Consider the following 18,049-nt stretch of genomic DNA (forward strand, 5'->3'; position numbering starts at 1 on the left):
ATTATCAGAAACTTGTATTCTAGAGTATTTGTCAGGGTCTTTTCCATGAATTTCCTTGAAGACAAAGCATTTTGGCCTGCAGTTGGTTATAAATGCTTTCATAGATGATTCAGTGTATAATAACAGCTGTTTGTAAATGACAAAAGATAAAAATAGCCTTTGTTACAGCTCATTACAAAAAAAAAAATGATATGATTGACTGCTAAGTTTGGCTATTTTTGTGGTATACAACATTTAAAAATGATTAGAACTATGACTGATAACATTATATCAGGGCATATCAGATTCCTAGGAATTTCATGCAATTTCTGGAACACTTATGTTAATAACATGTATCCATACAAATACAATCTAAGAAGGTTAAGCATCCGCTTTACTTGATAATGTTTTCCATGCAATTTCACATTTAAAAAGCCTATAGTTTAATGTCTCCCTTTTTATAAGAAGAGAAAAAAAACTTCAAGATCTTTAGGAACCCTGAAAGTTAGCTCAAAGTCAAAAAGACTTAATTTAGAATTTGATTTTGCGAAGTTTGTAAAAAATGCCAAAAGGTTTAAAACACTTGATTAAATAGGATCACAAGTCATTGTGAAATAATACTTAGTTATCTATTCAACCAAAGTGACAAAAAGATTTCAAAAGCAAATATAGAAAGTACATAGTTTTAAAAAAGTACCTTAGCTCTTTTAATATTGAAAAGACTGTTTTCCTAAGCAATCAAAAACCTGATAAAGACAAACTGAAACACAGGAAATTACTTTAATAAGACACAGAATCTTTGTTTCCTAGACAAAATACACAAAAGTAAAGAAAAACCTTTCATAATCCCTTATTAGGAGCAGACTAACAACCTAAGAAAATTTGTTCTTTTAACAGAGAAAATTAAACTGCGGTTTTGTGTCAGTATATTATTCAGCTCAGTTTTGGAAATCTTTGTAAATAAATCCATTGAATTTTAGCTAACTTTGACCATGCAACATGAAATTTCTTCACAAGCTTTTTGCAACTTTCTGTATTCATTTAGATTTTTGTTTTATTCCTTTTTTCTTTCTCATTTTACTTTAAGACAAAATTACTTTTTTTCCTAATAAAAACACATCCTATATTCTTTGCTTACTCTTACAAAAAACACATCCCATTCTCCTCTCATACTTTGTGTACAAAGTTGTTTTCTTTCACTCTTGTTTTTAGGAGGCTTATTTTTATATATGGATTATAAGTTTTAACCATTATTAATCTTTATTTTCCAGTGAAAACTAGGACAGGAAGTTGTGAACTGCCTGGCATATATCAGCATCCTGTAGTAGGTTAGCAAATTTATGAATATTTAATTATAAAAAATATACTTTTGGGGCGCCTGGGTGGCGCAGTCGGTTAAGCGTCCGACTTCAGCCAGGTCACGATCTCGCGGTCCGTGAGTTCGAGCCCCGCGTCAGGCTCTGGGCTGATGGCTCAGAGCCTGGAGCCTGTTTCTGATTCTGTGTCTCCCTCTCTCTCTGCCCCTCGCCCGTTCATGCTCTGTCTCTCTCTGCCCAAAAATAAAAATAAACGTTGAAAAAAAAAATTTAAAAAAAATATATATATATACTTTTTAGAGACATGTGCTTCTTCATAGTACATTTTTTTAATGCAGCAAAAGGCCACATTAAAATAGATCCAAATATCTTTTGTCTCATAAAAATTAAGCAGCCAAAAGTAAATAAACTTAATCATATGTTTAGCAATTAATATTTCAGTATATTAGCTTGTTATTGAATGATCTACGTATTTAACAAATACCCATCATCTAATGTAATCTACTTAATTTGTTTTTAATAATCATATTTGTATTAAACATTAAACACTTAACTAGCATCTTAAGTTTTTCTTGCTTACAAATTTAAAACTATCTTAAAGTTTGTTTATTTGAGAGAGAGAGAGAGCAGGGAAGGGACAGGGAGAGAGGGAAAGAGAGACAATCCCAAGCAGGCTCCTCACTCTCAGCCCAGAGCCCAGTGTGGGGCTTGAACCCACAAACCATGAAATCTTGACCTGAGCCAAAATCAAGAGTCAAACCCTTAACCAACTGAGCCACCCAGGCACCCCTTGCTTACAAACTTTATAACAGAGATAGCACTAGCATATCTGACTAGTAAACTCAGGTAGAAAAGATTGTGTATTTGCATTGTGTTTAATGTTGACTACTGTGAAGACATGCCTATTTTTATTAAACCAACACATTTAAATTATTTCTTTTTTTTTTAACTTTATTTATTTTGAGAGAAAGGGGGGGGCAGAGAGAGTAGGGAGGAGAGAATTCCAAGGAGGCTCTACGCTATCAGTGCAGACCCAATGTGGGACTTGATCCTACAAACTGTGAGATCATGACCTGAGCTGAAACCAAGAGTCAGACGCCTAACCAACTGAGCCACCCAGGCACCCCTAAACTATTTCTGAAGCTTTTATAATTCAAGATTCTCCAGATCATATGAACTTGAAAAGCATTTCGGTTAGTTTATATTTCTGAGAGTTTTAAGAATCCTTAAACTTATATAAGCACTTATTTTTCTTTAAGCTAATTAAATAGAGCTCTTTTTGAAATCACATATACATAACATACATACATATATACATGCATATACATTAGTATACAGACAGTTGTAAACAGATCTTGTAGCTTTCATTTAAAAATTTTAGCTGTATGTCAGGTACAACAATACAAAACTCAAAAGAATAGTTGGACCCAAATTGTGTTTTTGGCTGATGGGATAAGGTTATGTGCTGCAATGACTTAAGCTTTTACCACACATTTTTCATTTGCTGTAAGAATTCTCTAGAGAAGCTATTTTTGGAATCATTTTGTCTTTTAGAAGCTTTGACATACCAACCAATGAATGCATTTATTGCCTTTAAGAAATTTGGGATCCTCTTTTTTTAAAGATGCCCCTAACGTGGGCTATTTTATCTAAATTAAAGATTTTCCCAAAATGGTCACTGCAGTTCCAATTATTCTTCGTAAAGTTTACCCATTTTTCTAAAAAGGTATAAGATCCTGATCTGAGCTTTGGACCAGATGGAACCCATCTTTGCCTTAGATTCCCTAAGAAAACTTAATTATCAGGGCTCCTGTTTTTCAACAGTTATTCCAAAGTAGAGGGAATCACACATTCCCCCCTCTTTTGAACAGAATATCATCACTTACCGAAAAGCTTCAACAAGTGTTGCTCGGTAAAATCAGAGGAGTCAACACAAAGGGAGTGGAGTTTAGATCTGAGGAAGATTTGCCCTGGAGTCCCATGGTTGGTAAGAAAGCAGTGTGCATTGGGCTCCATGGATGCTGGCACCTAATTACTCACTGGCTTTGGAGCTCATCAGGAGTCATCTTTAGATCCCACTTTTGACACCAAAAACTTTCAAAAGAAAATTCAGAGGTTTTTAGTTGATATGAATGTTTTACTGAGTGAGAAACAAACTGTTAGTGAACAGGGAGACTTCAAAAATGGTTAGAATCTCGAGATGTGGTCATAGGATGGCTCATAAAGTGAGAATGAGGAAGTTTTTTAATCTTTACAATGATTGGTTATTACAAGGGGAGTTTACACAGTATGGAGGTTTTTCAAAAAATTAAAAATAGGATTGCTGGATGATCCAATAATTTCACTACTGGGTATTTCCCCTAAGAATATGAAAACGCTAATTCAAAAAGATATATACACCCCTATGTTTATTGCAGTACTATTTACAATAGCCAAATTATAGAAGCAACCCAAGTGTCTATTGAGAGGTGAATAGGCAAAGAAGATGTGATACACACACACACACACACACACACACACACACACACACTGGAATATTATTCAGCCATAAAAATGAATGAAATCTTGCCATTTGCAACAACATGAGTGAAGCTAGAAAATGTAATACTAAGTGAAAGAAGTCAGAGAAAGACAAATACCATATCATTTCACTCATGTGTAATTTAATAAACAAAACAAGCAAAATAAGAGAGAGAGAGAAGGAGAGACAAACCAAGAATCAGACTCTTAACTATAGAGAACTGATGATTACCAGAGGGGAGGTGAGTGTAGACATGGGTGAAATAGGTAATGGAGATTAAAGAGTGCACTTAACATGATGAGCACTGAGCAATGCATAGAATTATTGAATCATTATTTTATACACTTGAAGCTAATATTACACTGTATGTTATGTATACTGGAATTAAAATTTTTAAAAATTAGAGTTTACATATAGAAGGGGATTGGTTAAAAGTGATTCTTTATACCATTTTAGAAAGGTGGTTTATTTATGATTATCAGAGACATTTACAAGAAATAACCTAGGTTAAGTTTCTCTTACATTCATGATATAAGCTGGATTAAATTTCACTTATATGACCTGACTGGTTTTGTCTGCTTGAAGAATTTTTAAGCCTGGTCTGCATGTTATTTTAACCCTAGCAAGTAGTAAATACTACTAAGTGTTATTTATTGTTATTAATTATTTCACTGAAATATATGCTGGAAGTTGTAGTTACAATAGCAATTATTTCTCTCTGGGAGTTTTCAGTCTGTTAATATTACATTAAAAAATTGCCATGTAAAAATTAAGGCTGAGGAGAGCAATTATCTTTATCTGCTGAATGCTATTGAAATCAATGCTTTTGAATTGATATTTACATTACATCTCATAAACTTCTGTCCCTCAATCCACAGTCACTTGTTTTAAATGTTTTTTTACATGTTTATTTATTTTTGAGAGAGACAGAGCACGAGAGGGGGAGGGGCAGACAGAGAAGGAGACACAGAATCCAAAGCAGGCTCCAGGCTCTGAGCTGTCAGCACAGAGTACAACACAGGACCCAAACTCACGAACCATGAGATCACGATTTCAGCTGAAGTTGGGCGCTTAACCAGCTAAGCCACACAAGCACCCCTCACAGTCACTTTTTGTAAAAGACAAATCTGTTGACTCTCCTTTGTATAACTCAGGCTTGTGTAGAGTCCTGAGAAAAGTATTTGCTTTCATTCTTGGCTTTAACTTTATACCTGATCCAAATAAGATTTTCTTTCTGTCAGTAAAGACAGAGAAATAGTTAAGAGTGCAAGTTACGAAGACAGATGAAAGCCTAGCTATCTTCCTGTCTTTTAATTCCTGCCTTTGTATTGAAGATTCCCTGAGGCATCCATATAAATGATCCTCTGAACTTCTGTGGCCAGAATCAAGTCTTTTATCTCTTCACAGCCACAGTTCCTTATTTTTAGGAGTTGCTCAATATTCAGTTAAGCATGTATTTAGCATATGAAGCACTATGCTGATTATTATGACAAATATCTAGCATAAAAGAGGTACAGTTTTATGGGGCAAGCATAAGGCAAGTATATAAATAACTATAATATTGGTAGAATAATAGCACAAAAGAGAGATTAACAAAGAATTTTGAAATTTCTGATGAGAAGAATATACAAGACTAGGAGAAGGCTTTGTAAAGAGGGTTGTATTTGAAGGTTGGTAGCATCTGACGTTTGCAAATGGGAGGAAAAACGTCTAAGAAGGAGTGGAATAATAAGGGCAAAGGCTTGACAAGCAGGAGTTAGAAATATGTGAGAAGACCAGACAGTAGTATTTCAATTTGGCTAGAGAATACAATGTGAATAGCAGAGCAGGAAGACATAAAGCTGATAATTAGAAGTGGAACTTTGGGGATCAAAATGATATTAGACTGTTTAATTTCGTAGCAGTAGGGGTCTGTAAAAGGTTTTGGAACTGTACTGGGTGTAGAGAGAGATTTGCATTAGGGAGAAGTTGGGAATAAAGAGACAATTAGGAAACTGTTGCAAAATCTTGGAAAGAGGTAAGGAGTGCCCAAACTAGGAGACATGTATGAAGATGTTCATTGCAGAATTCCATTGTGGAGAATTGGAATGTCCATTGCTGGGAGAGGTGCCTTCAAGTATTATGAAGCTGTTAGGAAAGTGAAGAGTACATGAATATATATTCAAATGGATGGAGCTTTAAAATGTAGTGCTTAGTGAGCAAAGAGGAAACAGAATAAAACATGGTAAGAAAAACTATCTAGGGGCACCTGGGTGGCTCAGTTGGTTGAGTGTCTGACTTCGCCTCAGGTCATGATTTCACAGTTTGTGAGTTCACACCCTGCATCAGGCTCTCAGCTGTCAGCACAGAGCCCGCCTCAGATCCTCCATCCCCACCTCTCTCTGCCCCTCCCCCACTTGCTCTCTTTCTCTCTAAATATAAAATAAAAAAAGAAAAACCATCTAGAACTTGGAAGTAAAGTAAAAAGATGACCACATGACCTTCACTGTCATACTAGGGTGTTGTCCCCCATGTAAGGGTCCATATATGCCTTGAGAATCATATTTGCAAATCCTTTTGGGACAAGGTATGTTCAGGCTGGCACTTGGTGAGCAGTAAGCTATTTCTGGATTGTAATGAGGAGCTTGATCCAGAATAGCAATCATCCCTTTTACTAAGTGCACTGTTTGTCCAGAGGATGGGACTTCTCCATGAAGGAAACTGCTTGGTTACATCCTTGCATGAGCTCCTAATCTCACTGACTAGCATTTTGAACAGCACTGCCTTAGAGAATCCTTTGGATCTGGGAAGTGGTGAATAATTTTGAATAGAAGGACCAAGAAAAAAGAAAAAGCAAAAATTACTCTAAAGTTTTCAGCGTTCTTGACCAGGAGAATTGTGATATTAGATAACTGTGGAGAAGTAGGTGTCTTATGAGAAAAATGAATCCAAATATCCAGTAGAAATATGAAACAAGCAGACTGAAATATTAGGACTAAATTTCTAATAAATGGTAGATGAAGCCATATTAAATTTATGAGAGAGAATATGGGGAGAAGAAAAGGAAGCTAAGGACGAAATTTTGTGCAACACTCATATCAGTAGACCATTTTGCCAAAAATCATTTCTTTGTTACATTACTTTACCATATAACTGATGGTTATATTAATAAGTTTAAGTATAAAATGTAGAGCAATTCATATTGAATGAGAGATCTATCCACCGCCCCCCCCCTTTTGTCAATAACTTTTAAAGATTTTGTTAAGTTCTAGCTGGCCAGTTTTCATTTTGTATTGAGAACTTAGACCACCTATGTCAACTGTTGGGACTGAGAACTGAGATTGCTTAACGTCAATATAACTTTTTGCTCCAGGAAATTTTTGCAATCAGTTTATCTAAACAAATGTTTGGTTATTAGGGCAAACATTTTGATTGTTAGAGCAAACATTATGTTTATCAGGATAGATTGTTTCATCGGGGCTTACTTTGAGAACCTGTGTCATGTCCATCAGTCTTATACTATTATGTTACAAATTTTGTCTCATCCTAACCCATTCCCCATCTTGGAGGGAGAATCCCAAATGTACTCTTACATAGCTTTCCCCTATTGAGACATTACCCAGACCCTGTTAAACCCTTGCTGCAGTAAATTTAATAAACTTTCTTTGACCAACAGACTTTTAGATAGTTTTTGTGAGCCATTTAATAATTCTCATAGCAGCATTTTTCAAAATACTAAATTGTTTCTGTCCCAACTCCCTTATGTTGCTGCTGGAGGGAACTGGAGCAGAAAGAGGAAACTGTTTACTGTGGGGAATACGTGGCACAGGCTGCACAGCTAAGCTCAGAGAAGAGGACCCTAAAGGCCAAGACGACAAAGACTGAGGAAGAGACATGGGGGAGCAAAAAAGATGGCACCATGGAAAAAAGTTTAAAATATAGCTGAAATCTGCTTAAGGAAAATATAAGGGGAGTGACTGTCAGTGTAGAATTTGATTTTACCTGTCTTATATATAAACAAATACATTTTTAGCCTGGTCTTGTTTCATGGATACTGGTAGAAGAACAAAGTCTCCTAGGTCAAAGGCACAAAGGACTTTATTATTCATTGCACAGCAAGCAACATGAGCATTTGCATGTTTATGTCACTTCCTCTTGACCTCCAAGATGCACAGATGCAACACAAAGGGCTCAGATGGATGCCAACACAAACAATGGGTTGCATTCCAGGAGAGAAACACAGCCCAAATGAATGTCTACTCAAGCAACGAGTTACATTACAGAAAAGAAACACTGAATTTAGGGACTCTGCCAATGTATAGTAAGCAGTAAGCAACCTCTTTGTCCTGGAAGGAGATATTACTTTATGGCACAGGTCTGCTTATTATAAACACAACTCTGTGGATGGCCCGGATAAAGCATATCAGGGCTGTGTATTCTTGTCATTCCCAGCAAGACTGGTAAGATGATGAAAAACCCATAAAGAACTGCCTTTCCTAACATTCCACTTTTTGGTCCTACCATCTTGGCTTCTGACAAATTATCACATGAGTATGATACTTTTTCAGCCACACTGATTAATTTGATCAGCAGAGGCTAGGACCAAATGTAATGAGTTTGTAAAATACAACATTTAACTGAGTCTATTAATAGAGCTCCAAGAAGCAGGGTGAGGTCAACCTGCAATATTGACCTCAGCTGTGTTCCCAGGAGCCCAGACTCAGCTGTGAATAAATCCCAAGGGAAACCGGTAGGTCTTAGGCAAGAGGTAGTATAAGCCCAGGATAGTATCCATTATGACCTGCACAAGGAAATTGAAGCTTACCTGTTAATCTTTAGTGATATGGTCAGTAATTATGGGGATAGTAGATGAGCCAAAAAGAAACCCTCAACCCAACTGGGAGATATTCCATGGCCTATTCTTCTCTACATACAACCATATAAACCAAAGAGACACAGGTCACTCTAGTCTGGATTTATTGTTAAACTCGATTTGGATCACTATGACATCATTTTGCTTCTGCCATCTGGGCAGTGTCGCTGAGTAACTGCAACCTTCCTTATAATACACAGAAGTTCAGGGCCACCCATATCCACAGACATTTTTCTGTTACTGCACATGGACAGAGATAAGAAACCCAGCAGCAGATCAAATTGACAGCTACAGCTGTTGCTTGCCTCAGGTGGATCATAAAATTGCTTTCGCTGGAGGTGGAGAAAGCAACAATTTTTTAAAAATATTATTTTGGGTGACAGTACAGATTGCTGTAAATGGGGAGAACATTTGCTACCAGATCGCAAGGAGTCTCCTCATATCTCCAGACCAGGCCCACAGAACCTTTCTTCTTCCTCTTCCATAAAACTATGTTTCCATCAGTATCCAATTCTCATCACAATATTGTTAGATCTAGGATTTTATTTTACTTGATTAGACTATTACTGTTTCATGGATACTGGCAGAAGACCTACGATTTCTGGGCTAGAGACAAAGGACTGTGTTACAGCACAGCAAGCAGCACAAGCAGTTTGCCTCAGTTACCCTTCTCCCCCAAATCCCATGAGGATGACACAGAGGTCTCAGATGGATACCTGCACAGTGGGTGTATTACAGGAAGAAAAACACTGAGTGTTTTTTGTATCACACAAAAACAATTGTGTGATACAATTTTATAACAAGCAGTAAGCAAGCTTTCCTTTGGGTTGGAGGGAGATGATACCTCATCTCTCAGTTTAGTTTGCTGCAAACACAACCCCCTTGAGAAATGCTCCAAATAAAGAGCGGTTGGGACCTTACATTCATGGCATACCTATGGAAGTATGAAAGATTGAACTGTGAACACCAGCCACAAGTAGGAAAACTATCTCTCACCTCAATTTTTAACACAATTTAGCAAATTTATGTATTTTTAAAAATGCATGAATGTCTCTCTCTCTCTCTCTTTCTCTCTCTCTCTCGCACACACACACACCATTTCTTTCCAAGAATTGTTGTAGAATTAATGGAGATAGAAAGAACTTTTACTGAAAAGTAAGCAAACTTAAAGTGAACAGTTTATTTTAAAAGAACCCAAGTACATATTTAAAAGAAAAGGAGTCACCATATTTCTTATTAATGGCATACAGGTATTTGTTAAATGGATGTGAACATTGATGATATTTGGAAGACTTACAAAAGGCAGCATGAGAAGCTCCAAGAATATGTCCCCCAGTAAAATAAGCATAAAAGTTGAAAATTATAAAAACAACTGCCTCAAGTCTCCAGACAGCTTCCTAAGGGTATACAGCAAATGAAGAAACATTCATTCAAGATAATCTTTTAAAACTCAGTAAGAACAAGAGTCTGGCATTGGAACTATAACTCCACTCCAGGTGGGTATGGCCAAGGTGATGGGGTTACCTCTCCCCCCAGCTCCTACTCAGAGGCCTCAGTGTTTTCCTAGGAAGGACAGGATGCCAGCATTTATCATCACACTCCACCCCAGATACTTGTGCACAGGCTAAATTATGGGTGAGTATGGCCAGTGATTGGGGGATTGCTACCTCCACCTAGCCCCCACTTATCGGGCAGCTCATTTGTGGGTGGAGGTTCCATCCTAAACGAGACAAGCCAGGAAGACCAGAAGCGAATTCCCAGCACCCTGCTCCTAGAGTAGGGGTTTCACTCAGATGAAAGTATATCATCATCCTTGTTCCCAGTTCTGAAATTCTGGCTTAAAGATTTTTCCCAGGAAGAAAGACAGACTGCAAAACACAGAACTCCAAAGCTGTCAAGAAAATGACTTTATTTGAAACAGAGGGTGGGGGGAGTTTAAATAAAAGTAATTACAAAGAGCCTGAGAGCTTCATGTGAGATGCAAGCTAAACCATAGGCCAGGAAGTTTACCAGAGAGAACCGGGGAAAGGAACATATAACAAGAGCCTGCCTGGGGTCAGAACAAGCCTTAAACACTGACCTCTGAAACTAATCCTACAAAGGAGTCCAAAATGAATTGGATGACATTATGGAGCAATTTATACCCCACGCATTGTTGAAAACATTAGAGTAATCGATCTGTAATGAGTGAAGGCTGACAGCGGGTGTGATACTAACACAGACTTAACAAAATAATCAGAGAGAGAGATAGTCAAAGAGACCCCTACTACAACCGCTGACATCCCAGGGTAACAATGCTTACGTCCAAGTCGTGCCCACTAAGGAGCAAATCAGAGGTTGCATACAGTCAGGAAAATAGCCTTAGTCCAGTCATGTCACTAAACAAACAAATAATCACAAATCTGTGGCATCAATATCCAGAGTTACTGTATTAAAGTATCTAGACTATGCTGTTTTTGAAAAAAAAAAAAAAAATTGCAAGACAAAGAAACAGAAACTGTGACCCATACACAGAGAAAAAAAATAGGCAAAAGAAACTGCCTTTGAGAGGACCCAGGTGTTGGACTTAGCGAGGGCTTCAAAGAAAGTATTATAAATGTGTTCAAAGAACTAAGGGAAGTCATATTAAGAAGTAAAGGAGAAAACTACTTGGCAGTTCCTCAAGAAGTTAAACATAGAATTACCATATTACCCAGCTTCCACTCCTAGGTATATACCTAATAGTACTGAAACTAGGTACTCAAACAAATACTTATACACATATATTCATAGTAGCAGTATTCACAATAGCCAAAAAGTGGAAACAATTAAATGTCCATCACCAATGAATCAATAAACAAAATGTGGGGATGCCTAGCTCATTCAGTAGGGCACAGGACTCTCAATCTCGGGACTGTAAATTCTCTACCCACGATGGTGTAAAGATTACTTCAAAATAAAATCTTAAAAAAAAAAAAAAAAAAAAAGCAATCCCTATCAAAATAACACCAGCATTCTTCACAGAGGTAGAACAGACAATCCTAAAGTTTGTATGGAACCAGAAAAGACCCCAAACAGCCAAAGCAATCTTGAAAAAGAAAACCAAAGCTGGAGGCATCACAATCCCAGACTTCACACTGTATTACAAAGCTGTAATCAAGGCACAAAAATAGACACTCAGGTCAATGGAACAGAATAGAGAACCCAGAAATGGACCCACAACCATATGGCCAACTAATCTTTGACAAAGCAGGAAAGAATATCCGATGGAATAAGACAGTCTCTTCAAGTGGTGCTGGGAAAACCGGACAGTGACATGCAGAAGAATGAACCTGGACTACTTTCTCACACCATACACAAAAATAAACTCAAAATGGATGAAAGACCTAAATGTAAGACAGGAAGCCATCAAAATCCTCAAGGAGAAAGCAGGCAAAAACCTCTTTGATCTTGGCCAACTTTTTACTCAACATGTCTCCAGAAGCAAGGGAAACAAAAGCAAAAATGGAACTATTGGGACCTCATCAAAATAAACTGACAGCAAAGGAAACAATAAGCAAAAACAACAAACTAAAAGGCAACCAACGGAATGGGAGAAGATATTTGCAAATGACATATCAGATAAAGGGTTAGTATCCAAAATCTATAAAGAACTTATCAAACTCAACACCCAAAAAACAAATAATCCGGTGAAGAAATGGGCAAAAGACATGAATAGACACTTCTCCAAAGAAGACATCCAGATGGCCAACCGACACATGAAAACATGCTCAACCTCACTCATCATTAGGGAAATACAAATCAAAACCACATGAGATACCACTTTACACCTGTCAGAATGGCTAACATTAACAACTCAGGCAACAACAGATATTGGTGAGGATGCAAAGAAAGAGGATCTCTTTTGCATTGCTGGTAGGAAGGCAAACTGGTGCTGCCACTCTGGAAAACAGTAAGGAGGTTCCTCAAAAACTTAAAAATAGAACTACCCTACAACACAGCAATTTCACTGCTAGGCATTTATCCAAGGGATACAGGTGTGCTGTTTTGAAGGGGCACATGTGCCCCAATGTTTATAGCAGCTCTATCGACAATAGCCAAAATATGGAAAGAGCCCAAATGTCCATCGATGGATGAATGGGTAAAGAAGATGTGGTATATATATATATATACCATGGAGTATTACTCAGCAATCAAAAAGAATGAAATCTTGTCATTTGCAACTACGTGGATGGAACTAGAGGGTATCATGCTAAGCGAAATTAGTCAGTCTGAGAAAGACAAATATCATATGACTTCACTCATATGAGGACTTTAAGATACAAAACAGATGGACGTAAGGGAAGGGAAGCAAAAATAAAAAACAGGGAGGGGAACAAAACATAAGAGACTCTTAAATATAGAGAACAGAGGATTGCTGGAGGGGTCGTGGGAGGGGGGATGGGCTAAATGGGTAAAGGGCATTAAGGAATCCTCAGATTGAATAACAATCTAAATTCCTTTTCATGTTTCATAATAGCTGATATATTGGACTACATCCTGTCTGTCTAAATGAGACTGACTAGTCCTCCTCCCCCCCTCCATACTTATTCACAGTTAGCTGAGTCTGGGACTCTGGGGGGCACTGTTGAGGTCATTACTGCAGATTGGCCTTATCTTACTATTTAGAATACTATTGATAATAGCCTTAATTAAATGCTTTAAGAGACAAATTGAACAGATTTGGTTTCTCCCTTTGTTGGTCAAATTAGAGTAGCTGACTGAGTGGTGTACTTATATAAATATTTGAGTTCAGCCAAGAACATGTTGGGTGGATGTTGGGAGAGGCAATCTGCCATGAACCTACTGGTTATGCCAAGAATGTAAGGCTTTGACTACTCTTTACCTAGGGCATTTCTCAAATGTGTTTTTGCAGCAAATACTGTCTCCTTCCAAAAAAAAAAAAAAGCAAACTTGCTTCAGTTTACCATAAAAGTTGTGAATCACCCAAGCTCGTTGTTTTTCTCAAGCATTCATCTGGGCCCTACCTATATTACACGGTAGGACTTAGAGGGCATGAAGAGCCAGCATAAATGTGAAGCTCTGACTACTGCTCTTGTCATGTGTAATAAAGTCCTTTTTCTTTGACTCAGGAATCTATCTTCTGCTAGCACTCATGAAATGGTAGTAGGCTAACTTGCAAGCTTGTAAGTGGGGGAAATTCTCAGACTCTGCATAGTTCTTGACAACTGCAAAATTCAATTCCAGGTAGTTTTTAAGTCAAAAAGTGAAAAGCCGGGGTGCCTGGCTGGCTCATTCAGCAGAGCATGACCTCAGGGTTGTGAGTTCAAGCCCCACATTGGGCACAGAGATTATTTAATTAAAAAAAATTTTTTTTAAGTGAAAGATAAAACAACACATTTAGTTAATTTTTCCTAGAAGAAAGCATAGCAGATTAGCTTCATGAACTTAGGACAGTGAAAGAGTTCATAAACAGAATGCAAAAGAAACTTGCCATAAAGAAAACATTAGACTATACTTCAACATAAGACATGGGAAAGAGAGTGAAAAGGCAGTCCACAGAATGGGAGAATATAATTGCCACATATATAACCAACAGAAAGCTCATGTCCAGAATGGAAGAGGAACTCCTACATGTCAGTAAGTAAAATGTAGACCCAAAAGAAAACTGGGCAGGCTACTTGAACAGATACTCCACGAGAGACTATCCAAATGAACAATAAAGAAATGAAAACATGCTCAAATTAATTCATAATAAGGGGTTGCAATTTTTTTAATGTTTTTTTATTTATTTTTGACAGAGAGAGAGAGAGAGACAGAGAGCCTGAGCAGGGGAGGGGCAGAGAGAGAGGGAGACACAGAATCCAAAGCAAACCCCAGGCTCTGAGCTGTCAGCACAGAGCCCAACGCTGGGCTCGAACTCAGACTGCGAGATCATGACTTGAGCCAAAGTTGGATGCTCAACCAACTGAGCCACCCAGGCGCCCCAATAAGGGGTTGCAATTTAAAGTCACATTGCATTGCTGCCATATATTCATAAATTGGCTACAATTAAAAAGACTGATAATGCCATGCTGACAAGGATATGGATTCCAGGAACTTTCACTAATTGAAGATAGGAATCAGTACAATCACTTCTGAAGACTGTTTGGCATGAAACTAAACATATGCATACCCTATGAGCCAGCAATTCCACTTGTAGACATATACTTGATTAAAACAGGCACACGTGCACCAAAAGACCTGTCCAAGAGCATTCATATGAATATAATTTATAATAGTAAATTATAAACCACCCAAATATTCGCTGACAATAGAAAAGACAAATTGTTCAAACAATGGAATAGTATACAGTATTAAAAATGGACTTGAACAAACTCAAAATTAAAATCAACTTGGGACACCTGGGTGGCTCAGTCAGTTGAGCGTCCAACTTCAGCTCGGGTCATGATCTCACAGTCCATGTGTTCGAGCCCCACGTCGGGCTCTGCTGACAGCTCAGAGCCTGGAGCCTGTTTGAGATTCTGTGTCTCCCTCTCTCTGCCCCTTCCCCACTCATGCTCTGTCTCTCTCTGTGTCTCAAAAATGAATAAACTTTAAGAAACAATTTTTTAAATCAACTATAGCTACCTGCAACAATGCAGATGAATCTTGTAAACATGTTAGCCAAAGAAACCAAAGAAAAATGGTAGAACAACGTTAAAACCAGACTGAATACAATCTAATGTGAAAAACATTAATGTGGATAGAGAAATTACTTACTGAGGAAAGGAATATTCTAGAAGAAGAAGAAATAATGATCATGAATTTGCAACTAACACCAAAGTCTTATTAAAAGGAATGTCATCACATACAAAGACAATTGACACATTCAGCCATGGTAGGAAATTTAATATACTACATTTTACAATTATAGAAAACAATACTCTGTTATTTACACACATATACTTTAGTAGTAAAAATATAATAAAATCATGGACAGAAACTGTTTTAAAAGCTGTTTAAAAAAAAAAACTTCATGGTTGTGGTTGCCTCTACCAAGGGCAATAAAGAGTAAACCTATGTAGGTGTACAAAGGAGGCTTTAATTTTATCTGAAATGTTTTATGTCTTAAAGATATTTGACACAATATGATAAATAATAAATTTTAAAATTCTAGATTTATGGTGCAAGGATTTTATATCATTCTATTTTGTTTTTATGTATTTAAATTTTTTCATTATAAAACAGTAATGTACAAAAAGCAAAAACTAGTAGAAATGAAAGTAACTTCATACGGGATTAATCACTGGATTCTACTCCTGAAATAGTTATTGTACTATATGCTAACTAACTTGGATGTAAATTACAAAATAAATAAATAAAATAAAATATCCCCCCCCCCCCAAAAAAAAGAAAGTAACTTGGTTTCAAAATACAAGCATTGTATTGTAAACTAAGAATTCTACAAATTTAGTAGAAAAAATAAGAACGTAGATGAGTTGGGGCGGCTGGGTGGCTCAGTTGGTTAGGCATCATGCTCGGCTCAGGTCATGATCTCATGGTTCGCGGGTTTCAGCCTCACATCGGGCTCCGTGCTGACAGCTCAGAGCCTGCAGCCTGCTTCAGATTTTGTGTCTGCCTCTCTCTCTGCTCCTCCCCCACTCATGCTCTGTTTCTCTCTGTCTTAAAAATAAAAATAAACATAAAAAGAATATAGAAGAATTAATACTCTCCATAAACAATCATATATGTCCACATAATATATTTGTGTGCATACACATATACATACATGGAGAGATATCGTTAGACAAACATGCATAATGGAGAGAACATTACATCTCTTAGAGAACATACATTCTCTAAATGTTTATAGAGCAAATACAAATTCAGTCATATATTTGGCCACAAAAACAACTCTTACAAATTTAAGTCAAAAAATAGTAAAATAGGCAAAGGATATGAATAGACAATTTAGAGAAATAGGCTATCCAGGTAGCCAATAGGTTCATGAAAAGATGTCAAATTTATAGTAAATAGAGAAATGCAAATTAAAGTAATAATGTACCACTTTTCACACATAAGATTTTCCAACATTCAAGAGTAGGTAGACTTTTAAAGCAGTGGTGAGTGAAAAACTAGATAAATCTATGACAAATACCACATATATAAATTAGAAATACAAGCATGTTAAAAGGACACATACATCAAAAAGGTACATACTAGACGTTAGATTCCTGGATGATGGAGGATGTGATTGGGAAATGGAGATAATGGAAATGAAAAATTAAGTAAAATAAACCTATTTCCTGAGGGATGTAGAGAAATAGGGTAGATATAATAAATATGAAGTGTTATAGACTTTCTAGAAAACAATCTGACAGCATATGTTAACATGTCCTAGAAGCAGTAGAATATCATATATAGGAGAATGACTAAATAAATCATCCACACTGTGAAATGTTATATAGCCATGAAAGGAGCATTAGAACTATACTTGATGCTTTGAAGAATTTTGTAAGATATTATTGAGTTAAAGAGGGTATAGAAAAGAGTACACAGTGATGCCATTTTAGGAAACAATGATCACCCACCCCCCACAACCCTTTAAATGTGTATGTGTGTATGTTTGTGTGTGTGTATGTGTGTGTGTAAAAGCATAGAAAAAAATAAGAAAGAACATACACTAGATATTAGTGGGAGGAAGGAAGGGGAAAGGATCAGAGAGGGAAATTCATGAATGTAAAATTATATATATGTGGGGATATTTGTAGTCAGAAATTTAAGTAAGGTTTATATTTATTTGTTTGTTTAAAGTACGAGGTTCTCAGATAGTTGGAATTTCAGGCCACATATGAGATATGTTGGTCATATGGGTCTTGGTTATTGCCTGCTCTGATAACCCTACTCTAGGTATATACAACCCTGGTTGTTACCTCCATGATTTGTACTATTTGTGCAGTCTTCATGGTCATAGTTCTTTCATGATTTCATTACACAAATAATTTTTAAGAAAAATCATGAAAAGTTTCCTGCATGAATAGATAAAACTTGTCAATTAACAGGCCCTAGCTCACTGTTTATTTAGGAATATGTAACAGAAATGTTAGTAGTATGTCTTAGGAATTAGAGAAAAACTTAGGACTTAGAAAAAACTTTTTTTGACATTTAGAATGCATTTTAGTAAATGAAGTATGCTGAGAAAAAAAATGTGAGGGAAGAGCCTCTGGTCCACAACTGAGTACACACTAGGCTTTTAAATCTTACCAAGCTTATGTTGCAAATATTTATATTAAATGTACACCCTATTTATGAAAGGACTAAGTGCTAACAAACAGCATCAAATATTAGGAATCAGTATAGGTACCATGTAATTTACTATATTGTTTTGTTTTGTTTTGTTTTGTTTTGTTTTTTTTTACT

The 18,049-nt window shown here is 36.7% G+C and overlaps 1 protein-coding gene across 3 annotated transcripts in view; it reads left to right on the forward strand.

Annotated features, from left to right (window-relative positions):
- AMN1 (antagonist of mitotic exit network 1 homolog) overlaps positions 1-18,049 on the forward strand; it is a 53,092-nt gene that overhangs the window by 4,976 nt on the left and 30,067 nt on the right. Inside the window, exon 2 of one of the 3 annotated variants that reach the window (XM_040488488.1) lies at positions 7,573-7,724. The exons of 1 other annotated variant lie outside the window; for it this stretch is intronic. In XM_040488488.1, coding sequence (XP_040344422.1) covers positions 7,690-7,724 — 35 coding nt within the window. In that variant the 5' untranslated portion in view covers positions 7,573-7,689. Of the gene's footprint in view, positions 1-7,572; positions 7,725-10,145; positions 10,165-18,049 lie in introns of those variants that run through there. One more of the 3 variants, XM_040488489.1, reaches the window with a different exon arrangement.

The sequence above is a fragment of the Herpailurus yagouaroundi genome, unplaced genomic scaffold, assembly GCF_014898765.1.
Source record: "Herpailurus yagouaroundi ecotype Mexico unplaced genomic scaffold, PumYag 166, whole genome shotgun sequence".
NCBI classification, from domain to species: Eukaryota; Metazoa; Chordata; class Mammalia; order Carnivora; family Felidae; genus Herpailurus; species Herpailurus yagouaroundi.